The sequence below is a fragment of the Fukomys damarensis genome, unplaced genomic scaffold (assembly GCF_012274545.1).
Source record: "Fukomys damarensis isolate Sample0158 unplaced genomic scaffold, DMR_v1.0_HiC HiC_scaffold_39, whole genome shotgun sequence".
NCBI classification, from domain to species: domain Eukaryota; kingdom Metazoa; phylum Chordata; class Mammalia; order Rodentia; family Bathyergidae; genus Fukomys; species Fukomys damarensis.
This window is the reverse complement of record NW_022900951.1, coordinates 9009229-9035439: the sequence shown is the minus strand read 5'-3', so window position 1 is coordinate 9035439 and position 26211 is coordinate 9009229. Positions and strand designations below refer to the sequence as shown.

The window sequence follows — 26211 nt, the reverse complement described above, 5'->3', positions numbered from 1 at the left end:
ACACTCAACCATTATCCTTTTTGTGGGGTCTAAGTAGAAATGTAAGCTTGATAATGTGGAAACCTTAAATTTCAACACTGAGGTTTAAAAGAAGAGCCAAGGGAGAAATTGTGAGAAGAAAATACCCATGAACTTGAAAGAAAGAGGGGGATGTTCCTGTCACAGAAACTGAGAGAACACCTCTGAACAGAACACTGCCACAAATGATCTTTCTGGAGCAGTTTTATAAAATCCACGAGGATAATAAGCAGAATTTCTTCAGAGAACTATGGACAATTAACTTTTTGTAAGTACAATGGGGCTGTTTCTCTGTAGACCATTAGGAAAAGGAAGTTGCTATGTAATTTTCACCTCCCTAATAATTATTTGCACTTGACTTTGGCATTCCATTGTGACTAGGCTGCCCCGTTGCTATCATTTCCTGTCCTTCCATCACCCTCCCACGAAGATGCTGGTTGGTGGTGGGGAGCAGCTGCAAACCCTGTGATCAACAGATCTCCTCCACCTGAGCTCTCACCAAAAAGAAGGTGGGGGAAATGCAATAGGGTTTCATGTTAAAAGTTCCACTTCTCTAGTGATTCTGATGATGCGGTTCCTAGAATACATTTTAGAGATAGGTCAGAGGTGTCAGAGCTATACAAGAACTACATGCTGACAGGAGACACATCATAGAGCTTTCAGGCAACAAAGAGGACAAACCAGGGCCCTGAGGTCCATTTTTAGCTTCTGACTCCTCAGGAAAGTCACTTTACCAATCTCTGCCCTAGTTCCCTTCAAATATAAAAATATGGTAGCTCCCCATTTCATGAGAGTTTTGAAAATTTACCAATCCAGAAATTAAAAGTGAGCTGGGTATGGTAGGCATACCTAAACTCCTACCTACTCTGAGGCAGAGGCAGGAGGACTGCAGGTTCAGAGCTAGCCTGGGCAACTTAGTGAGACCCTGTCTCATAAATAAAATGCTGAGGATGCAGCTCAGCACTCACACGCCTTGGGTTCAGTCCCTGTAAAACACACACACACACACACACACACACACACACACACACACACACACAGAGAAATGGGTTTAAATATATGATGTTCTAGAGCCAGGGTCAGCAACTACTGCAGTCTGTGGATTAAAACTGACCCCCAGGTTGTTTATACAAATATAGTTTTATAGGAACATATCCATATCCATTTTTTGCATATTTTCAGTGACTGCTTTAACACTCTAGTAGCAGAGCTTCTTTGTGTTGAGATACAACAGAGACCATATCACGTTCAAGACCCCAAATAATTACTATGTGACTGTTTATTGAATCAATTTGTTGATGTAGCCTAGAGAATTAAAGATAGTGGGCAGAGGAAGAAACTGTCTATGTTTGGTGACAAAACCCATCCTTAACAGAACATAAAGATTAATTTTTGAGCAACACAGTAGCTAGAAGTGGTTATTTCTAATTGCTTGGTCTTTACTGAGAATATCATGTGAGAAATTATTTTTTAAAAAGTCAAGAGGTAAGGTTGGAAGGTGAGGGCTAAGGGCCAATTCATTTTTCACACAAGTGGCCTTCTAAGAAAAATGAGCAACCAAGGAATCCTGTTATATCTGTGGTTACTCATGTATTTCCTTGTCCTGGACAACCAATTATGCTGAGAATGGTGTCAGAAGTAATGGGAAAGAGCACGACCCAGAGCTCCCCTTCCTTTCTGTTCTCTCTCACTCTCTAGCAAGCCAAAGGGAGAGACTACTAGGGAGAATTTACTCATATCAAGACAACTAAAACAACTGAGTTAGTTTTGGGTAGCATTTTTCCTGTTCCAGTTAGGAGCAAAGACATGTGTGTATGAGCTATGAAAAATAAATCATGTGACTCTGGTGTCCCCACAGATGAGTTTAACACTCTTCTGACTGTATCTGTAACTGGCATTGTAAATACAAGGATGGCCAGTAAGATTCATGCTCATAATGAAAATTTCAATTTTTGCTTGGAATGATTCAAGAGCAAAAACAAAAAGCTCTATTGGATGCTGACAGAGAAGCCACAGAAAAAAGGGAAAACTTTTACATTTCAGTATCTTTACTGGCATTTTTATACTGATTTTGCACGATGACAATGCATTTTTGTTCTGTAATGGGTCCCCAAATTATGTAGCCATTCCTTCTGCTCAGCACCATTCTTTGACTCCTAGCAGCCTTCTTAGCCTCTGCCGGCCTTTCCAATCTGAACTGCTATCTCCAAGCCCATACTCCTGGATCAGCTAAGTGGCATGCTCCATGCAGCTGTGTGACTCAGGCTGGTGTGAGTGTCCACTGGCACAAAAGCATCACCCCCGCTCATCATCCTTGTAAATGAATAGGCTCCTTGCCAGACACTGGCCATTCATCACAAGGCTTTATCTAAAATGGAAGAGCTATAAGATAAGGGCTGGGCAGGAACAGTTGTTCCCCATCCCAGTAAGGTGCTGCTGTCACCAGCCCTCCTCCAGTTCCTCTTCACCTTTTATGTCGAGGACAGACAAACATGAAGACACCTGCCCGTAAAATTAGTCAGTGTCCTCTTAAATTCAGCTAATTGATTTATTTGCCAGCAACACCCCCATATCCCATTTGGCATTTGGTACAGGTCAGAATTTTTGCCTGTGTCCCGGCCTTAGGCAATGACATCCAAATTGCTCTCTGTAAGTGCTGGCTCATTCTAGAAAGAAGATGTTCAAAGGTGACACAGAAGAATCAAGGGTGGGAAGCAGCCCCGAGCTAGTATTTCAATTACAGGCTGTGATGGAAACCTGGTCTTCCAGGTGCTGCTGCTTTTCACAGGTTGACCATCCCTATGGTTCCAAATGGACTTTGTGACCCACCTCATGTACATCCCTAGGGCTAGGTAGAGCACAGGAGAAGAAAGAGATGGACCAGCACAGGAGATAACCTGCTGCCCATGGCTCAGTGTGGACGGGCTTGTCCCAATTCTGTTGTAGGCAAGTAGCCCAAGGAACTTCAGATAATTAAAATCACATCAGATCCTTCGACCAGCTGGACAAAGAAGCTGAGTGTTTCAGGCGTTTGTCCTCCACGAAGGCCCCATTAAGTAAACCAGAAATGTTTCAAGAAGAAAAGCAGAGGGAAGATAAAGCAGCCTTTGATGCAGGAGTCTGCTTAGCACGGCTCCTCCCGCTCTACACCAAGTTAGATCCGGAACTGTAGTGTCATTTCAGATCTTTCGTTAAAAGCCCTTCCATCAGCTCAGCAAACCTACCTTCCAGCTGGGAGCAGCAATTATTAACTCAGTAGATAGGTGCTTTGTCAGATGCAAAAGAAAACAAATCTGCTCCAATGAAGGGAATAAATAGCCTCTAATGTTCAGCCTGGGAAGCATTTGCCTCAACACGACATGACATAATTACTTTCATTTAATGTAATGATACTATCATGTTTACTTCGCCCCCCCCTCCAAAATTATAATACACCTCCTTCTGCTTGACTGGATGCTTGAGATCCTAAGGAACATGTTGTACCAAGTGGTATTTGCTCTTGCCATGAGTCAATTATTTATTTTTTTTATGCAGAAGTCATTGTGTGCACTTGGAAGGAATATATTTTATTTAAGATTCCTTCATCAAAATCACAACAGATGAAGCAAAGTGCCTCTTCTCTAACACAATGTTAATTGCTCACTCTTTAGGTATTTATTTAAACATGCCGTGGTGGGGATGGAACCCAAGGCCTCACACACAGTGGGTAAGTGCTGTATCACTGAGCTACACACCCTGCCCAACTCTTTGGATATTTACAGCTTTGCAAAATAACACATCAAACTACCAACAATAGATCTCCTTTCTTTATTCTTGGGAATAACTTGTAGTTTCCTCCCAGACCTCCAGCACTGTACTACCAGAAATAGAGGGTAACAACTTGTGAAATTGCTCAGATTCGTCTTTTGTTGGATATGTATTTAAAACATATGTTTGATAACATAGGAAATTGATATCTGTTTCAAATACAAAAATGTCACAGGGATGGGGGCACAACCAAAATGTCCACATCCAACTTTATAACTTAACTCTTCTTTGCATAGTTTTTAATTTTTGGAGAAAAAAATGTTTAGAGAGATTTATCACAGAATAACAGATAAAGGAATTCATCCACAAAATAACAGTAAGGGTCTTATTAAATCTTGGAGTAAAGAATCAAACCAAAATATTTCAAGAATATCTCTAGAACTAAGCAATATATTTGAAAATGTTCCTCATTCCATGAGACATCTGAATTAGACCAGGTAAAGTTGTAGAGGGAATACTTTGGGACTCTATGTAGAGAGATGAGCTAAAGCCTTTTTATTTCTAATTTCCATGATGACAGAATCTTACTACCTTGACTTGATTGTCTTCTGCTGTGGCTGATAAGAAAGGATGGAGAACACACAAACTACTTGAATTTATTCATATTATTCTTTTCTAGAGATAGACGAGCCAAAAATACATTTCACATTGACCAGTGAATAGATTGGCAGATGGGAATGGCTAAACTACTTCCAAGTTGGGCCAAGTCCATACCAGAGAACAAAGTAGAAGTTTCTGCATCTCATTACTAATCTCCACTATTCAGGTTTTAGAACTGAATTCTTCTGCTCAGTCTAATTGCCCACCATGGGAATTGCTAGTGGAATAATAGAATGGTGTGTTTTGTCCAATACACACCCAAGGATAACTTTTTACATATACAGGGTATAAGTGGTCAGAAAACCAGCAGGACAGAGAAAAACAGTCTCTCAAATTTGAACTTGGAAAATCCAGCCATGTGGCTTGGAAATGACCCCTAGACTCTTCTCATCTCCCATTTCTAAGTCTCCCAGATTCCAACTTGGCTCATCATAATCCTGCATCACGCCAGTTAGTGTTTTAATATTTATTTTTCTCATGTTTTAATGTTTTCCTTTTATCTACAAAAGACCAAATTTCCAGATTTATAAATCGCATTACTTTTGCATTAACTATCCCCAACCCTACAGTCAAATAATTAAAACATAGGGGAAAACATATGGCAGACCCTATTCTCTATGAAATACTTGTAAAGAGGTCAAAATAGATTTGCTCAGTTGAGAATATGAGACATGGCAATGGGCTTCATCCTCCTCCAAATATACGGTATTGGGTTAATTCTTCCTTGGGAGCCCTCCCTATATTTTAGGTATACTGTATTATTGTGTATCTCACTCCCATAGAGTTCTACCTCTAAAAATACGAACCTGTCTCACTTATCTAGGTATCTTCAAATTTAGCAGTGCTCAAAAAATGCTGGACGCAGCCAAGAAGAGCATTTGAAGGACTAGACGATTAGCAGATAAGGCCCAAGTTTAAGGATGCTGAGTGGAAGAAAGTATGTTAGGGACAGGTGGGGCAAGCTGAACTGAGCGCACACACATGGGACTGGGTGGGAGTCAATGCTACAAAATATAGGGGTCTCTGCGTGGATTAAATTCCATGACAAAGTCAAAAGAATAAGGCCTCAGAGCCTAAAATTATGGATACAAATAGTGGTCTAATTAGCTATAAGATGTGGAGATCCAATTCCTGTGAATTTCAGCTTTTTCTTTAACAGTGAGCGTCCTCTATGTACTTAAACTACCTCACAGGACAGCTGGTGAGGTTAAACAAAATCTTAGGTCTTATAAGAATTTTCTTAAGGTGGCTGTGTGTTATATAAATAGAGTTGTCTTGTTTTATGCAAACCTTTACACTTTGAGAGAAAGAGGTGATATCAGTAATTAATTCTAAAGTACTAGGACTCTTCTGGGTAAACTTGGCTATATGGTCATTCACCTACATATGTATCTATATTCTATATATCCAGGTATATCTGAATATTTATAAACATCCATATCTGCCTATCTACATTCATCTACATCTTTATCAATATCTATGTTGTATATTCATCTATATGTGTCTGATTCTCTATCTACACGACTTGATCATACTATATGATCACTGTTTGAATTTTTAAAAAATTTACTACAGTAAAAGACACATTCTCAAGTGCTCCCTCTCACTCTCTCTCTCTCTCTTCCTGTCACATTTATCCCGTTGTTCTTGCCACTTCCTGAAGTAGTTCTGGAAGTCCTCTTTGGTGAGTGATCAAGAATACAGTAAGTGAGGCTTCCAAGGGCCATCCGGTTGAAAGTCAGGCTCATAAAAACATCACAGTGTGTCCTCATCCACCTTATTCACTGGATCTGGCATCATCCAGCTCCTGGCTCTTTCCCAAAGACAAATGACCATGAGAGGTAAACATTTTGAATTGATTCAGGACATCAAGGCAGCCAGGACAGCGTAATTAAAGACACTCACGAAAAAGGACTTGCAGAACTGCTTCAGAAAATGACAAGAATTATAAGTGTTTGAAGTGAGAGGGATTAATGGCAATATGTCTTTTGCTATAATAATAGTTTAAACTTAAACACTCACCATGATTTTTGGTCACACCTCATATATCCATATTCGTATCTACAACTGAATCTGTTATCTATGTCCATCTCCATCTTCACCTACCCTCATTATTCACCATGCCGCTATTATAATAATCATCTCAGAGTGTCTCACTTTGCTCCTTCATTTCTCCTTCTATTTACTTCTTCCTCTCTTAACCATTTCATACCATGACACTCTTCACTGAGATGCTTGACTTTCCTTATAGTTTCTCTCTTTCTATCTACCTCCCTCCCTTGTCCTGCTCTGCTGTCTGTCTTAACAGGTAACAGTGAGTACCGAGAAGCTTTTCTTTTGCATATGGCATGTTTCTTAGAAAATATTCTCTGTTCCTTAAAACTTCATATTTGTACTTCATATTTCTCTAAGAATAGTAATAAAAGTTGCCTTTTTTTTCCTTTGTCAATAAGGAGGATTGAATCCAGGGACTTCACACTTCACATGCTTTGCCATATTTTTTTTTTTTTTGAGATAGGGTCTCACTAAGTTATAAAGTTGCCCAGGCTGAACCTGAACTTGTGATCCTCTTGCCTCAGATTTGCAGACTTTTGGGATTATACTCATGCACCACCATGCTTGGTTAAATTGGCTTTTCTTACTGAGGAATCTGATGTAGGTGACCAAGAAATGGATTGTGATCCAGAACACATAGATGATGCTGGGAATGCCATTTGAGTAGTCTGAGCCTCAGTGTAATCATCTGGAAAATGGGGATGACAATTTCTGTGCTGAAGCCATACCAATGAGGTCTCGTGCAGAAGTGCCTCAGAGCAGCAACCACAACTGTACATCAGAATTACCTGGGAGGTTTCTGAAACCACTCCCAATATCTCCTCCAGACCTAGGCACCAGGACTTTTTACTGCTCCTCAGGTTATTCTAATGCATAGTCCAGATTTTTGAACTGGACAATATTTTACAAATGTACATTAACGTGTGTTTATGTTTCCTTGACTTTTTTAACACTATGGATCAGTAATTGCATAGTTACTCAGCAATATTCTAAATAACCAGGAATTCAAGGGGGAGATGAATTTTTAACACATTTTCAACTATCCTGGGCAGTGTTCCAAAAGACTCAAAATGATAGAATTTTCTCATTATTTAGTTATTAGGCTGTGACTTTGAACACATGAAGCCGGATTCTTCCCACAGCGTTGTTTATCACTCAGAGATAGTTGTACCTCCGTCCAAAATATTTGTCTGATGTGGATATCATTTACAGCCTAAGACAACATTTGAAAAGGAAAACAACTAACATCTTTCAAAAAGAATATGTAAAACAGTGAACAACTAAATGTAAAGGTGCTAACTACTGACAATGGATTTGTTTTCAAATTGTCCTTTTAACTTCTAAAACTAATGAGTACAGAAATTCTCTATACTGCAAACGTAGATTCCCTAGAAACTCTGATAATTAGAGTATCTCTTTGGAATGGACATTACTCAGTATGTAAGGAAAAAAGTGACTCTCATTATTTATAAAATTCATTAGAGATAAGGAAAGAACAAACACTTTTCAAAAAGTACTGTTCTTGATATCTTAAAACTTTCTCTGAAAGGACAGCAGAAATTTTTCAAGTATAAAAAAAAAACAACAACATAGAAAATGTAATTTGCCATTGGAAAATGGCACTGGTGATTTCATTTTTAAAACATGTTATTAGCAATCAGTGAAGGTTTCTCAAGTAGCTTACTTGGTTTTATGTTTTCACAGCTGGCTTTAGGCCAGTATAAATATTATATTGGCATCGGGTCTGTCCCATAAATATGTCAATGGTGGGAATGGTAATCACAAAAGTAGAGCCAGTGGGGGTTTCCAGAACCTATACCCAGTCGGCCTTGGTTTAGATTACTACTTATCTGATCAACTGTCCTGGAACATAAAGGAAGCCGAGTCTAATCAGAGACAAAGAAAAACACATGTTCATCAGTAAAATCTCTGATATGCCTTCATAAACTCATAATCTATGCCTTAAAATTTGCATTTATTTGACATTTTTATTATTTTGAGTGCCAGCATTTTGTCACCTTATCAGAGCACAGACTCAGCTATATTATAAGATAGATAGCACAATTTCATATCATAAAACATTGTCTTCATATCAGCAGATGGAATTCGGACAAACTGTATGAAATGAACAATTCAAAATCTAGAATATGACTCAAACTATGGGGCTTCCCACCATTTCTTGAGTTTTCTGGGAGACTGTTCCATCTGCCATTTCCAGGCTAGTTTCTCTGTGAGCAGACGTGAGAATGCCTTGAACAGACAGAAGGACATTTCCCATTGGCTCCCCAGAATGGGTCATGTCGAAGGGCCACTTATATCTTCCCAGGTGGACCCTGCAGCAGGAAGTTCTCCCCTCCAAAGTTGTTCTGGGAAAGGCAAGAGACTTGAGCTAACAGATACTAGGAAACCAATTGCCCATACACTCAGATGTGTTGGCCCACTGGCGACTTCCTAACAGTGCTCCCATGGGGTGAGGTGGAAAAGGAAGTACAAAAGATCCCATACCCTAAAACAATCTTGATATTTTTATAAATACTGTCCCCTGCTTCCCAGCGATCTTGTTTGAGTCAGTGCATAGTCACTTGGCTGGGGAAGAGAACACAGCCTGTGGTTGTGGATTTTTTTCCCATGGTCTCCAATCTCTGCTCAATTACAGTTGGGCTGGAACTCAAGATGCTTCCTCATTTCAAATGTATTTCACTAATTTATTGTAATTAAGAATATTTCACTTAGGATGGAGAAAACAGCAGGCTGACCACTTGCCTCTTTGAGAAATGCAATAGAAATGCTCTTCTGATAAAACTGCCAAAACCCACAGCACGGCAGCACCCCCTGAAAAAAAGTTCGGTGGTTTCTTCAAAAGTTAAACACAGACTAAGTCAAACATGTGTAAATACTGAATAGTTTCTCTGGTGTGAAAAAATATAATAGTACATAAGATCCTACTGAGATAATTGACAATGTGAAATAGGAAGAAAAGGGCTAAAGGTGTAGGGAAAATGGGAAGGGTGGGGGAAAGGTAATAGGGAAAGGAAAAAAAATATGAGAAAATGGAAATAAAGTATTTGTAAATGGGGAGGGGAGAAGGGGGTGAAGGGAGGGCAGGGACAAGGGGAAAAAATGAGAACCAAGACCTGTCATGTAAAGGTACAAGATCCCAATGATGAATGTAACTGTGCTGTATACCTAAAATGTACCAATAAACACATTAAAAAAAAGTTAAACACAGAATTTGGCTTTGACCCAACAATTTCATATGACTCAACAATTTTATTCCTAGACACAGACTTGAACATGCTAAGAAGGTGCTCTGCAACTGAGCTACACACCCAGTCTCTCAAACAGATACTTGTACACCAATGTTCATAATCCCACTACTCAAAGAGTGAAGAGGTGGAAACAACCTAAATGTCTTTTAGTAGGTGAATGAGTAAACAAAATGTGGAGTGTTTCTACAGTGGAACAGGATTCAGCCTTCGAAAGGAGTGTAATTCTGACACATGCTATAATATAGAGAAGCCTGTGTTTTATTGTGCCAAATGAAATAAGCCAGACAGGAAAGGACAGATATTGCATGATTTCATCTGTATGAGGAACCTATGATAGACAAATTCATAGAGACACAAGCAAAACAGTGGTTACTAAGAGCTAGAAACATTAAGGAATGGGTAGTTATTGTTTAAAGAGTACAAAATTTCTATTGCTGGTGATTAAAATTTGTGTAAATGGATAATGGTAAAAAATTGTACAACATTATAGATGTACATAGTACTAATAAATTGTAGAACAATATGGCTAAAATAGTTTCATGATCTATATGTTCATTTAGCACAATTTAAAAAAGAGTACCATAAAAATCTAAAACCTAAGCTGATATTAGTATAAGAAATGCACAATAAAACATATAATACACATAATCCTTTTAGCTTACTTTTTAGTTATAGATGATATGGTAGCATTCTTGTCGTGACCATTTGTAGAAACGTCTCTAAATGATACCATCCCATGTCAAAAGTTAGTTATTAGTCTCAAACAATGAGTACAATGTGCCTAATATTTAATGATGGACACTTCTGCTCTGATCGGGGATTTCTATGCTATGCAGTGAATTGGCACAGTAAGGTGGTACCTGGCCAAGCAAAGCAACCCAATGTCACAAGTTACAGAAAGTAGAGGAGGTCAAGCTGCTTAAGTAATGGCCTCCAAACTCCTATGAGCCCCTACTTTAAGTAGCTTCATTTTCCTAATTAAATCAAAACCAGAAAAGTCCACCAGCCAAAGATTTTATTGTTTATGCCATCTTTTTAACCTACTTGATGAAGTAGTCTCGCCCATCTCGGTTTGTCATCATCTCCCATCCATAGGGTGGCACCTGGTTCAAACCCCAGGTTCCTGAGGGAGGTGGCCAACCTGAAGACTTCATCCTGTGGCTGGAAAAGAAAAACAAACATCATTACACCAGACTCCTGAACACAAACTACAGAAAGGCATTTGACTTGCTCCTCTGAATGGTGAGCTATATCTTCCACTGACTGGATGAATAATTATAGACAATGTTTTCATGTCAAGTACCATGCTAGACATTTCCTACATGTTATCTCACTTATTTTCTACAGAAGCTCTATGAAGTACACACACATACATCTTACAGATAAGGAACAATGAATGGGTCAGTAAGATTAAGTGACTTTCCTGAGAACACACAAGCCAATTTTGCACAAAATTTCTTCACACTTTCTATCAGACTAGGCATTCCTGAGGCCAGATATTAGAACAGTCTCGGCACATAAATACATTGCACAGTATGATACAAATACACATGAAAATAAAGTGCTGTCTCTATGCTTTTAATACGAAAAGAAAACTCAAGCCCTGGTTTCCTGGATTTTTATGACCAAAATACAAAATTTAGACTCATATTAACCATACTTCAGGCAAGTAAGTCAGTTACAAAACCGCACACAAACCTTCAGTTTTAAGTTGTAACAAAAATAAATTCATTTCTTTTCCATTTTTCAGTCTCAAAATTAAATCTGATTAATTTGCAAAATGAAGGGTGGGTAAGGCTAATTTTCAAGAGCAAGAGGAAGGGGAAGTTACTCCGTATGACTGGTGGTTGTGACAAGCAGCATGGCACAGTCACAGTCCCTCATCAGGTTTAGAGACCGTTTCTGGAGCATCACTGAATCCAGGCCTGACCAACTCAACTAAGGACCTTCAGAAATTCCTCTTTGCCCATAAATGTCTGAGAATTCTTCAGAACTTAATCTGATTTTGGAAGCAAGTGAGGCTGTTTAGGATGGATCCACATCTTTTATCACTGGTCCTTCTGTTCCAGGAGAAACCACTCGAAGGATAACCTATGAGGTCCTCTGCTGGTTCTAAGTGCCAGAATGGCACCACCAAAGTAGGCAGGGAAAAAACAATGATGCCAATTTCATGGAGTCACAATCAGTGTCTCAACTGATACCCAAGAACCCTTCATAATGAAAAAGAAGCACCTGCTCTGGTCAGATGAAGGGAGAGCAAGTGTCCCTAGCCTGGTGCCCAACCTTATAGTGAATGTGGCAGAGGGAGGATTGCAGTTGCCACCTGTCTCCTTGGCTGGGTCTCACATAATGTGTGACTTGCACAATCTTAGGTGGTTGCTTTCACACATTCTGTTGCCCTTTAGTGGCAAATATTTAAACCAGAGCCCTCAACATTTCTGAGATGAGGGGAGACTATTAAGTCAGCAGGATACTGAGCAGTTCCTCAGACTTCTCTTGCCCTCTCAACACAATCTCATGACAATAACCCAACACTTCTCAAAACAAACAGGCCCACTTCCTTTAAGTTTTCTCTAGTGGAAGTATTTTGCATGACTTTTACCACTTCAGTTACTTTTCTTTAAGTTCCCTTCAGTTTTCCTATCTCTTGCACAAAATGTGGTGAACAAAAATGTTCACAAATTTAATGCAGGTGTGGTTAAGTTTAGAATGCCACCATAGGACTATTTCTTGCCCACTATTAAAAAAAAGGACACGGCCACCATTTTTGTTCCTCTTGCTTGTACAAAAGTCAGCAATGGCAGTTTACTCTGGTGTTATTTTTTTTTAAATGTTCTGTTTCTCTGAAGTGGGAGAGCACATGAATTCGCCACCCTGAGATACTACCAAAAAAACCAAAACAAAGCACAACAACAACAACAACAAAAAAAACCAACCAACCAACCAAATAAACAAACAAAAAACCCACAGCAGCAGAGACCACACTTGGAATGCTTTCTTGGGTGGTACTAGGAAAACACGATCTTAGAGGTATAAATACCGTCTATTCTTTCACTAAGAACTTTTCCAAAGCTAAGAGTACAGTCACAAGTAACACAATGAATATTCTTGGAAGTGAAAGGAGGCTATGTACAGATTACCACAATTCATTCTGGATTGTACTGTGTTAGAAAAATAATCTTCCTCAGAGGGGGTTAATGTACTATAAACAAATAGACTATCTTTCTTTTCTTTCATTTGCTTTCCTCTCTGTAATCTTAATCACTAAAGGAAAGACACAGGCTTCCTAATATAATTTACATGTAAAATACAGCATTCTCATAACAAGCTGGAAGAAGCCAGAGTTTTATTATACACTATATTTGGTCTTGTACAGTATGTTTAGGAAGCAGCAAACAATAGTCCAGCAAGATGCTTTCAAGTAAGGCTTTTTCTAATAAACCTGCAAATGAAACACTAACATCAGAAAACCCACAAATACTAATTTAATTAGTTTAGGTCATCAGCTAATATAAAACAAATAATTGAAGAATGAAGATCAGACATGGCTACAAGTCTACCTGTTAATGTGAGACCATAGAATACATAGGTTTGAAAGATCTTGGTATAATTTAGCAAAGTAAAAGGCCAAGGAGGACAAAATAATACCCTATCTCTCCATAGTAGTCTTGAGAACAATGAAGGGCATGGGCTCTAATGGTGGAGGCACTGGGCTTCTGCTTCCATGCAGTGAGGGGACTGCAAGTCCAGCCCCAACAGTATCCAGTCCTAGAAGCCAGAGGATTCCTCTCTGCTTACTGGGGAGTTGCTTCAGGGCCCTCATTTCCCTGCTTTTACCTCTGTGTACACCAAACTCTCCCCTACGTCCAAATGTGCTATCCCATCGAGTGCTGCTGAAAAACACACTCTTTTCTACTCAAAATGTTCAGAGGTGGCTCCCTCAGGGAGCAGCAGCATGGCTGGTGCATGGATGAGCAGAGCTCCTGGCTGCTGCATTTTAGGGCCTCTTCTGTGTGGAGATCATACTTGGCTCCTTAGAGTGGATCAGGCACTGTTACAATGACACTGTTCTCTGCGGAACTCCTCATTTCTGTCAATAATGTTAAGCCTGTGTTCTAGGGTGAAACACAAACCCCTTTTTCCCATCCCTTTCAGAAAGTTTTTCTTTTGAGCTCTTCTATCTGAGTGCTGAGGCTGTTGTAAAATTTCCCCTCTTTGAATTAGAGCTTAGTTTTCATGTTCAAGGACCTATCAACCTCAAGATTCCTCTTGACCACCTCTGTGCAACCCAAAAGACTCTCCTAGGGAACCCAGCAGTTCTGCTTGACTTCCCAGTGGCTCTGAGGATGGTTTACAGATTGTCTCTGTTAAGATCATCTTCCAGCCTAAGGATGCCAGATTTAGCAACAGAAGAGAGAAGACATTAAGGTAAATACCAATTTTTCCATAAACAACATTTTTCTAGTATATCGCATATACTATTTGGACAACGCTGATACCTATTCAAATTTGAGAACCACACTCAATCCCCATTCTGCCTTGTATTTTCAATGACCATGAACAAGTTAATTAACCACCCCATATTCTTCATAGGAAGTTCTTCCTCTGTAAAATAGTGGGAATATAACTCATATCTTTGAGAAAATATCAAGTAAACTTTGGAAAAGGCTTAGTATAATGCTGAAAATAATTTTTCTACCAGTGGAAACAATATAAGACAGTGGGGGATTGGTACAAGTATAAAGGGCTTTAATCCATCTTCAGAGTAGAAAGAAGGTGAAAGGCTCACTCTATTCTTTTCCAATCTGGCAGGAACAGGGCAAGAAGGGGCTGAACCAAGCAGTTACACTTATCTATAAGGGTACAAGTTGATGAGTTCAGCCATTCTCAAGGCAAAAGGAAAGATCAGAACATTTTCACCGGAAACCAGGAATCCCTACTCTGTGACCCAGGGTACAGGGGTTCACTTCCCAGTTTTCTGAGGCAAGGCCATGAAAGTCTTCACAATTCCAGTGTTCTATGGCTTCTATCTGACATCATGGCTCTGTGAAGCACTTTCAGATACTTAGCTCAGCCTTAAAAATAGTGACCTACATTGTCAGGGCTATTTAAATCACTCCAGAACTCCCAACCACCGACTGAACTGGTTTGCAACCTTGTGCTTCCCTCATCTATTGTATACAACAGATTGAAACTATCTTGGATAAAAAAGACCATGATGCTTTATATGAAACGAGAACAGCTAGAAATGGTAGGAACAAAGTTGCAGAACCATTTGTGCTGATGCCACCGTAAGCACCCCATGGGTTGCTCCTGCCAATCTATGCTTTCCAGAAGGCAGGTTCTTAGGAAGCACTTGCAAGCCTCTCCAGGATTTGAGTTTCCTTAGAAACAACTCAATATCAGGGACTCTGTGGGGTAGAAGGAATGTGGGGTCAGGTTCCAAAGCCCTGAGTCAAACAGATTCAAGTTCTGTCACTTTCTAGATGGACAACCTTGAGCAAATTCCTCTATTTTTTTGAGCCTTATTATCATCAACTATAAAGTAAAATGACGCTGACTCGATGGATCCCATGCAAGAATGGTTTTGCCCCAAAGGACACTTAGCAATATCTGGAGACATTTTTGGTCATCATACCTAGAGGAAGGAAGATGTGTCCTTCTGGGAGCTGGTGTGGAGAAACCAGGGATGCTGCTAATCATACTACAGTGCATGGCGCAGGCCCTTACAATAAAGATCAATCCAGCCAAAATGGCAGCAGTCCAAGGTGGAGAAAATCTGCCTAGCTCATAGGGCTCTTATGACAAAGCAAGGAAATGACAGTATAATTCTTAGCACAGTACCCGACACAGAATAGGTGCTCATTAGGCATTAGTTTTTAAAAAAAGAAATAAAAACAAATATCCTCAACATTTCTACTTACAGCTGAATTATGCCACGTATAACATGTTGCAGCATGTTAAAATGAGTTAAAATTCCAGCTCTACCACTTAACAGGGTGGCTTTTCTGGGTTTTGGTTTTAAGTGTAAAATGGAAATAACATCCAGCTCAGCAATGTTAAGCAGACAGATGAGATATATAAAGCCCTAAAGTACAATGCTTGACTCATGTATAATAGTCTCATCAAATGATATGTTGTCGTTAAGTAGTACTTGTAATGAGAGTAACATTTGTATCTGACACAATAGCTTAAAAGCATTTGTATATCCATACTTCTTTTGATGCTCACAGGCCTACCTCGACCTGTAACAGTGCTAAAGCACTGTTGTTTCAATTTTGAAGATGAAAAAACTCAGATTCAGGGACAATGCATAGCTTGCCCAACAGGAACAGCAATTTCTCTCTCTCTCTCTTTCCCCCACTGCCCGGCTCTTTTCTGCTCTCTGCTTTTTGGCTTCCATAAAATGGCAGCTTTCTTCCACCATGCCATTTCTACCTTGGAATCTTCCAACCATTGACTGAATCCTCTGCAACCATGATCCTAAATAAACGTTTTCTCCTTTAAGCTGTGTATGTCAGGTATTTTTGTTCCTGAAACAGAAAGGTAACTAATACACTCAGCTCAGGCAAAGCTTCTGCTAGAATTACACAACTAGTTCAGAAAGTGGCCAAGGCTGTGGCATCCTACTCCAAGCTCTGTATAACTTACACTGTGCCACAATGAGTGTGACACCAACTTTCAGGCTTCCTTATACACTTGGCAATACTATTAAAGAACCTGTGACCAGAATTAAGCTGCACCCTTTGAGACTTGGTGCTGAGAAATGATTACCATGTTGATTTCAAATGCAAGAAAACCAGAGCTACATCTGTTCAACTATTCATCCCTGACACTGAATAGCACTATACAAATCCAAAAATATAAAACATGACCTTAAATTTCATGATTCAAATTTTTTGGAATCACAGAGGACTATCTGCAGTGTAACTCAAGTTTATATAGTGTTACAGATGATATTATAACGTGGAAAGCACTTCCACATTTATTTGGCTCTAAGCAGTGATTGGGTGATAGTACCTGACATCTACAGACATCTGAAGGTGTCCTCAAACAGTCAGTTGCACTTCCAATTGTTGGTGTTCAAGGTATTTTTGGACTTCCATGCGGTGTGGGTTGCAGTAAAGCAAGCAGAAAGAGAGCAAGGAAAATGACCAATGGAAGATGGTGTGAGAATAATTTAAAACACTGCAAGTCTTAGCATCAGTCATGTTCCTTTTATGCCCAGCATGGTGTGTTCCACTGTGATTGTAGAGGGGTCATGCCAAGGACCTCAGGGAGGCCTGTTCTGCAGAGTTCCCTATTCCTGTGTATCAGCAAGGTATAGACTGAGCAGGTCTTTTGGTTCTGGTCCGTCCTGCTACCGACACACATACATGCCCTCAATTAGGTTACACTCTCTTCTACTTGACAACATAACTTTCTCTTCCAAGTCTTCAGTACAGCAGTGAGTATTTTGATCTCACACAAGAAGTAACATATTTCCAGTCTATAATCCCTTATTAGCAGGTTTGGGTGCCAGTGCATGGGAGGAAAACTATGTTAATAAGGTGGATATAACTTAAAAACCACACAGACAGAAGAATCATCTTTAAGGTGTCATTTATGCCATGAGAAGGAAGATAGGAAAATAGAGTAAAGGGGAAGAAACAAGCAGGTAAAATTACTTTAAATACAAATGCCAAGCCTTATAAAAGAAGACACTTAAAATATATTCATTACAAAATCATTTTAGTCAAGTAAAAATGTATAAGGTGTCAAGAGTTTATGATTAAAGACATTTGCATGTATATTTTAGCAAGCAAATTAAAGCATTTCTCATTATTTTCATCTGCTTCATTACCATCTTTAACAACATAAACAATAAAGCTCATCATGTGATGATACATCTAAAAGTTTCAGCACAAATCTCTCCCAGCCTAATGAATTAGTTAAGTTTCCTGGTTAGGTATTGGGGGAAATTACTAAAAATGTCACATCTGGGCTAACTGGGACTCCTCCCAAAAGTTTATATATCCAAATTTAACATTTAGTTTGTGATCAACCCTATGACAGACTGCAGCTGTCCTAAGAGTTACAGGCTCCGTACCCGCAGTGCTCAAATGTCACACATAAAGGTTGTCATTAAACTCAATGCAACTGTCTTGAAGTAGGCTTTGACTTGTGCAGTGTTCTCTTAGCTCACTCTATTCTCCAACTATGTAAACCAGGAAGGATGATTATAACTCACTGGTATTATGAAGAAGAGCAGGGTGGCCAGCTTTCATCATGTAAAGAGCTAAATGTGGAGACAGGTGACAGATGAAGACTCGAGTGCTCCATATACTCAAACACTGTAGTATCTGCTCATGAGTCTGTAGTGACACCTTCCAGTGAACATATGATGCCAAGTGGATATGCTAAGTTGAGCACACACCAGGTGAGGACAGTGACTGTCTCTCCTTCACCTTTCGAGCACTGTTGCTTGGACTAGTTCCAAGTACATAATTGATGCTCACATATGAGTTGAATTAACGAATGAATGCTGTGTTCATAATGTACAGTGGACCCTCAAGTTAGGACCGGCCTGACTTACAAACAACTTGGGTAAATTAGGTTAATAGAAGATTCATCTGCCTCTTGTTATCTATAGCACGTACCCAGGTAGACATCCAGATCTCAGCTGTATTTACTTACAACCAACTTGAGTTACAACCAGCCCTCGGGAACTGATTGAGTTCATAAGTCAAAGGTCCACTGTATTAGCACAGTATCTTAGGCATAGAATGTGGGGGGAAAGCCATTTGTTTAGTAACCCTTATTAGGCAGTGTTTGAGGCACCTTCATGTGCTGTTTCTTTCCACTCCTTACAACAGCCCAACAAGAAATGTTGTCAACTGCTCACCCAACTACAGAATACTATTCAGCCATTAACCTGGAGTGTACATGAAGACTGACTGCCATAGGACACACAGTTAAATAAGCAAATGGGTTACTACAAGAGTGTGCACGATATGACTCACTTTGTGAACATTCTGGCAATAACTGTGTAGAGAGACCCAGAAAAAGTCTGGAAGAAGGGGTCTAACAATGGCAATCACTGGGCTATGCGTGTCTGTGTTTTATTGTCTGCTTTTCGTATTTTATTTCCTGTAACGAACATGTATTACTTTTGTAATTATAAATTTTTAAACAATAGACTTTGGAAAAGGGATATGAAACCAGATGGATTCTTGGAAGAATCATTAGAGAAACTGTAGAATGGAAGTAGTGAAAGTTTGAAAACACAGTATTGGCATGGCTATGGAGAGATGCATTGTCATATATTGTTCAGAGTGCCTTTTGACAATTTCCTACTCAGGAGTTTCTATCCAAATTTGATATGATCATACCCTTTAACCTAAGTGTCTATCAGTATGGAGTGGATTAAGTAAACTATGGTATGACCACAACATGAAATATTATTTAGCTATTAAAAAGAAGGAACAATCTCTTTGTGTGCTAATTTGGAAAGATTCTGAAGATAATTAAATTATCTATCAGCGCTGGGGGTTAAATCTAGGGACTTATGCATGCTAGGCAAGCACTATCACACTGAGGTTCAATCCAAGCTTAAATTAAATTTTAAAATGTAAGATGCAGAAAGACACATGATCTGCTACTGCTTATACAAATGCAAGGGAGGAACAAAGAAGAAATAAAGCAAACCATGGAATCCACATTCAAATAGAGGAGCATTTGAACCTTAGCCCTACCAAGTAACAGCCAAGTAAGCTTTAGCATGTTCCTTACCAAAATATTAGTTTTCTTCTCTGAAAACAGTATATCAACCACCTTGTCCAATTCTTGTAAGGATCACATGAATTAGGTGTTCAAATACAGCTGCCTTTAACATTATATGCACGTATTCGTTAACTCATATAACAAATATTGATTAAGTGCCTAGTTTGTACCACACGCTGTTCTAAGTACTTGAAATGCATCAGTGAACAAAATAGACATAGAAAAACAGAAAATAAACACCCACAATCATCTCACCCAGACCTCTTTTTCGAGCTTGGCATCTTGATTTTCTATAATAATATTCTGCTACTTTAAAACCAACTCATCTATTATTCTCTAGACAGACATTTTCTACATTAGTATCTCTGTGTCTTTGTCTATGCTGTTTCCCCTGTATAAAACTCTCCTCGCCCACGCTGATTACCCCTGCCTCTCCATAACTTCAAAATTGACCACCCTCAAAAACTCATACTGAGGGCTTCCACCTGCAAAAGCAGATTCTGAATAGCATGCCATCAAATTACTATCTTGCTTCCCTATACTCAGGAGTAGCTAGTGTTTATACCTTTGAGCGAACATCTATCTTCTACAATTACTAATAATGGCGTGTATTAAGTCTTTCTAGATGATAACCTCCTGGAGACTCTGTACAATTTAGAGAAAGATCCACATGCTGCTCTTAGTTGATGTTCAATGAACATTTACTTGTTAATGTTTAATTGCAGCTTGCACTCTGCTCATTAGCCTTGTCATATTGAATTGGAGTGATGTCTTATTTACCTATTTTTTCCCCTAGTAATTGTGATTTCCTTAAGGATTGGGGTCTGTGTCCTTTATCTTTATGTCCCTGCAGTTCATGTGTAACCATTACCTGGTAACAGTAGATGTATTGAGCTGACACATCAGTTGTTCCATTATGTTTGACTTAACTAAGGGATAAAAATTGTACAGAAACAAAAAATAATTATCTTTGCTTTTGGAAGGTTGACCTAAATACATGCAAGCGATAATGCAACCCTTTAATATTATATCCCATTAATGGCTGAGTGGATCTCTATCTCTCCATGATGAAAATGTGCACACAGTGGGCATCCCGCAACTCCTAGGCCATCAACCCTCATGCTTTTGTTCAGCAATGGCTAGCAAGCTTACACTTTGTGGAAGTGCATTCAAAACCACTACTACTTGTTACATTAGCATTGGGTGCAGCACTTGGCACCTGGAGACGGTTTGATAACAGCATTTGTTTGAAAAGTGAGTGAACAAACCGCTGCCAATTTGGAGCCATCCTCCAAAAGAAGGTATAGGACAGTGACCAGGCAGGTTCAAGATTTCAAAGCCTGTCATTCCACAGTATCCCTGGAAGCCTCCTGTTTTTGTGTAGGTAAAGCAACAATTCAGAGGCCTCAAATAAAAATCCAAGGGTGTAAGTCTAAACCCTATGTGCAAACTTTTAAGTCTTGTTGTAAGGTTGTTTCCATTTCTCCACATCAAGGTTCCTTAGCTGGACATATCTCTTCTCTAAGGGAGATCTCACAGTTCTGCCCATGGGCTCTTGTTACCCCTTCTTAGTCTGAGAAATTGCAGTCATATAGGAAAGTCGAAAGAAGAGGCCACCAAATATCTTTGTACTTTTTTTTTTAAACCTAATCCAGTGGTTCTCAGCAGGGATGATTTGTTTCCCCTCTCCATGATCCTTTGATGGTGGTTAGATATTTTCTTGGTGATCACTACTAGTGTAGGGGGGCGCCTACTGGTACCTAGTGAGTACACACCATCACTAATTTTCAACATTTTGTAACATTTATCTTATCCCTCACCCTTCTCTGTCCTCTCCCTATAGTATCCAATCAAGCTTTATGCTTTCCATCTACTTGCCCTGTCTCTTCATGTAAAAATACATTAAAATACAAAGCTATCATAACCCTAAGATTTTAGAGAAGGTTATGCAGGCTTTCCCCTTAAATCTTAGGCAGTAATAATGATGCTTGTAAACCACATGACAGGATCTACTCAAATGTGACTCCCAGACAGCACCTGTCAATGGTGATGGTCCAACAGATCCTGTTTGTTAGCTGTGCTGATAGACAAGTTCAGTGGGGATAAAACCTATGGCATGTGTGCCAGAGTGGGCTGTTTGTTTTCACTTAGCACTGTAAAAGGTTTGCCATCACTGCCCAAGTTGTCATAGCTTTCTAAGCAAGGGCCATGGTAATTATGTGCAGTAAGGATACAGCAGAAAAGGGTCCCAAAACCACCTCCTAGGATTGTTGAGACACTGGAGTTCAAGATTGGAACATGAATTGATAATGCATCAGCAATCAGGAAGCAGGACAGAAAGGGTCCTCAAATTTATGATAAGGGATTGAGTCAGTTGAAAGTCAGAGGGGCCTCACATCCTAGTGGTTAGAAAAAGGCATCAGAATGACAAAAAGACAGCAACAACACACACCAGGCACAAAAGTATGGGTTTTTCACATCAAAGAACATCTATCCTGGCTGGGCAGTGCCTCACAGATGTCTTGCTGTACCGTGAGCCCAAGGCAGAGTCAGGCAAGGTTTGCATATTTGCTAGTAAATGCCAGACACTAACCTATCCCTTTCATCCTTCCCTCTCCCAGGAAAGATCTGAGGAGGCACATGAATCTCTTGGAAGCACAGACTGGTTTTCCTGGTGACCAGGGGAAAGACTGGCCAATTTGGATTAGGAAAAGACTCAGAGTACAAACTCAAGGTATTGAAAGGGCCAAGCCTCTACACAGAGAACCCTTCTGGTCAATCGACAGCATTCCCTGAGTGCTGGCTCACATTTGCAAGGTCAGTCCTGTGCATGACACAGCACCGCTCCACTCTGTAGTTTGTCTGTGGGCTAAAATGCTGTCCGACAGTTTTGTCTCTCTACCAAGTACTTCATGCCCTCATGACACTATACCCATTCATTCAATCATTCAAATCATGTTACTGAGGGCTTCTGTGTCAGCCCTTGTGCAGGACTAGAGCAGTGTCAAGCAGATCACGTGGTTGCCCTCATGGAACTCACACACTGCCGAGGATGGCAAGGGTCATGGTTCATCCAGCCTGGGCATTATCCTGGTGCTGAGTTGTTTCCTACACCCTGAGCTTTATAAAAACTTCCCACTTAGGAGTTCCATGGAACAGGGCATCAAGAAACAGAAATGTTCCTTACATTTTTCAAGTTACACAGACAGCTTTAAAACAATCATTAATACAGTACAGTATATGCTTGCGATACATAGTAGTTGCATTGATTTTGAGGAACTGGTACATATACCTCTCTTATCCTGATCAGTTTTACTTCCCCTTTCCCACCTCCCACTCTCCTTTTCCCCCTTTCCCAGATATCCTTTTCACTCACACCAATCATTACTTTTTCCTCCTCTTCATTGTAGGCCTGGTCCTTTGCTTTTAGCTGTAATATAGAGACTGAATATGCTCCCAGGACCCACCGAATGCATCATGCCACACAACTTGACAGTGATTATAGGATTAATGGAACATGGCATTGGTTGAGTCTGCCAAATGGCTTAATCTAATTTTCAAATGTGTTGTTAAAATCCTTTTGCAACCACTCATCATTTTGAGAGATAACATTCACCTTCATATTTCACTTATTTATAGAGAATTCACAGCCTACTGCTGCTACTCACCAGGCTTAATCAAGTCGAATTGGTTTCCCATTGAATATGTACTGAAAAATTCAAACAATTTGTAATTTAGGTACTATTGTGAAAATTTTATTTTCAGTGTTGGGAAAGTGAGCATATATTATGACCCTTTAAAATTTTTTTGAATTGACATAAACAAATATTAACGCGTTAGTTTGCTTGAGCAAGTTTAACCAATATTTGTTAAGGAAATTAATATATTAACTTTTGTATATGAAAATATGTTGATATTTGAACATATATGTATTATATATTTGCTTGTCTAGTTTGTCTGGACTGTATTTGATTGAATAATCTTGATCTTGTTTAAGACCCTGAATCTTGAGACTAATGTGCACTTTAAGTTATCTCTATTCCACTAAGATTTTTCTGAGTGAGAGAATCCAAATATTGCCTAAATAGTATCCTAAATTTGGTATAAACAGGCATAGAAGCGGAAGGGATTATTAAAAAGAAAAATAGTGGAGAAAGGGCAAAGAGAACTGATATGATTATGTATATACTTTTGGTGAATTAAAAGTGAAAATGGATATAGATGAAAGAACATGGGTCTTGAGACCCATTTATAGCAAGAATGGACAAGTTTTTCCAGGAAAGAGCCAGAGAGTACATATTTTTGTATTTGTGGGTCATATGGTCTCTCTTGCAACTATTCGACTCTACTATGGTACCAAAAGCAACCACAAGCAATGTGCAAACTAATGAGTGTGGTTCTTTCCAACAGAATTTATTTTAAAAAACCAAATCCATGTGTGGCCTTCTTAGCCATAGTTTTCTGGCCCCTGCTTTATAGTGTCTCCTTAGGAAAGTCATTTATATATCTGCCCCTCGGATTTCTCACAGAATAAAGGTGCTAGACTACATGATTTTTGAAGTCCCTCAAGCTCCAATATGTCCACTTTGATCATTTAAATGTGTGTCTCTCTCTCAAGGGCCGTAATCCTTAACAAAATTGGAAGAGACCCAGATACACAAATTCTAAAAAACCCTTTTTTCACTAAAGTAACAGTTCACCACTCAGAAAAAATGAATATGATTTCTATTTACCATAGCATTTGATCCAAAGATAGAACATTATAGTTCAGCCCATCACATCCATGCCTGAATATTTATGGGGAGTTTAAGATCTCTGAACCATTGATCTTCTCTTTTAAATAAGGCCACTATTTGGATGAATGGTGTTTTAAGTACACAATATACAGGCAGTCAGAAAAGTATAACGGAAAGCTTGTTCTGGCCACTGCTTTCCAAAATTCAAATCAAGGTTCATTGAGACTTGGAGAAACAGGATTATAAGATGACATGTAAGGGTTTTCAAATATGATGTTATAAGGTGCTTTTACTATCCAGGGGCATGATGTCTAATAATGTCCATCCTTGTATAAGTTTAATTCACATTTATCAAATTACCAAGGTGGCTATTAATATATATATGTATATGTGCACACACATATATACATATATACACACACATATACATATATGCATATATATGTAACCAACATGTTTGAGTTTGGCTTGTTATCTCAGTGTCTAAATGGAGATTCATTCCTTACAGCTGAATTATAATCACTACAGAACAGTGTTTCTAGTAAACTTGCTGATATCCTTAACAAGGCAGGATGGAGAGTTACAGCACACTTGGGTACAGTTAAATGCACTGGCTCTAAATGTGGTGTCTGGTTCCCTTCCCCTGAGTTAGGGCACATTAGTGATACTTTAGTGGGTTATATGTAATGTAAACAAAACATAAACCTAGTACACTTTGTTTTTCATCTAATTGTAGGAAGATTTCTGGTGGCTTTTCATTTAGTGTTGTTTAATACAAAGATTCATGCTTTTGTTCCTGCATTTATGTGACTGCTGCCTCTTCCTATCACAATCCTGAATTCATCACGCAGTTCCATGGTGTCTCATAATTTCTGAGACTATTAATATAAAGGAACAAATGTGTACTTCATGCTAAGTGCAGAAATTAAAATAAATTTTAATATTCTCAGTCTAGTTATCAAAAGAAAATACATTGGTTCACTAGATTTCTCAGCGCCTTCACATTTCCAAAGTCATCAAAAATGTATAGGAATAGAGAGTACAAAAAGCCTCATAGGGAATATAAATATATACCCTTGGAAATAGATATCTATCACTTGGAGCTCCTCTCTGTCGCTCTCATCTTTAAACAATGTCAACAATAACATGGAGAAAAGATACTCTAAGTTAAAATGTAGGAACTTTACAGTAGAGATAAAAACCAATTTGGAGATGTTTCCCATCCAATACCACACTCCTCTAATTTATTTTTATTTCATGTATTAGAAAAATTTTTCATGCAGGTACAGCAGCCTACACCCATACCAGCTATTAGAGTGGCTAAGGTAGGAAGATAGCAAATTTGAGAACAACCTGGGCAACTTAGCAAGATCTTGGAGCAAAATTAAAAGAATAAGAATGTCTAGTGATGTAGCTCACTGGTGGGTGTTACTGTATTAGATGCCCAGTAAAGGAAGGAAGGAAGGAAGGGAGGGAGGGAGGGACGGAGGAAGGGAGGGAGGGGGAAGTGCTTTCACTGCACACTATTTTATGGCTAGAACTGTCACAGATAAAGAATGAACTATCTAAAACAAGACATACTGAGTGAAGATATAAGTATTATGCCTTCTTGCTCCTTATAGAAAACATTGAATTATGGTTTATGTGTTTAGACAAATAGTAAAGAGCTGGAGTCCACCGCAAACTGTGGAGGTGAAAGAGAAGGCCCACATTTTTAAAATAATAATTTTCATAGTTTCCCTTCCTGGATTCATATTTCCCTAACAACTTTGATAATTATTATATTTATGATGACAATTACAACAAGAACTACAGCAAGACAAATAGCACCATTGGTTAAAATATTAGAACAGACCCAGGAAGGACCCAAGGACCCCAGAGGGGGTTTTTTTCAGCTGCCTGCCTACCTGCCTGTCTGCGATCACCCGGCGGCGTGCGCGTGAGCTCCCGGCCTGCGCGGGAGC

The 26211-nt window shown here is 39.2% G+C and overlaps 1 protein-coding gene across 4 annotated transcripts in view; it reads right to left on the bottom strand.

Moving 5' to 3' along the window:
• Positions 1 to 26211, bottom strand: part of Frmpd4 (FERM and PDZ domain containing 4) — an 862356-nt gene that overhangs the window by 188159 nt on the left and 647986 nt on the right. For all 4 annotated transcript variants that reach the window (XM_010613974.2, XM_010613977.3, XM_010613976.2 and 1 more), the window contains one exon: positions 10794 to 10910. In XM_010613974.2, coding sequence (XP_010612276.1) covers positions 10794 to 10910 — 117 coding nt within the window. The remainder of the gene's footprint in view (positions 1 to 10793; positions 10911 to 26211) is intronic.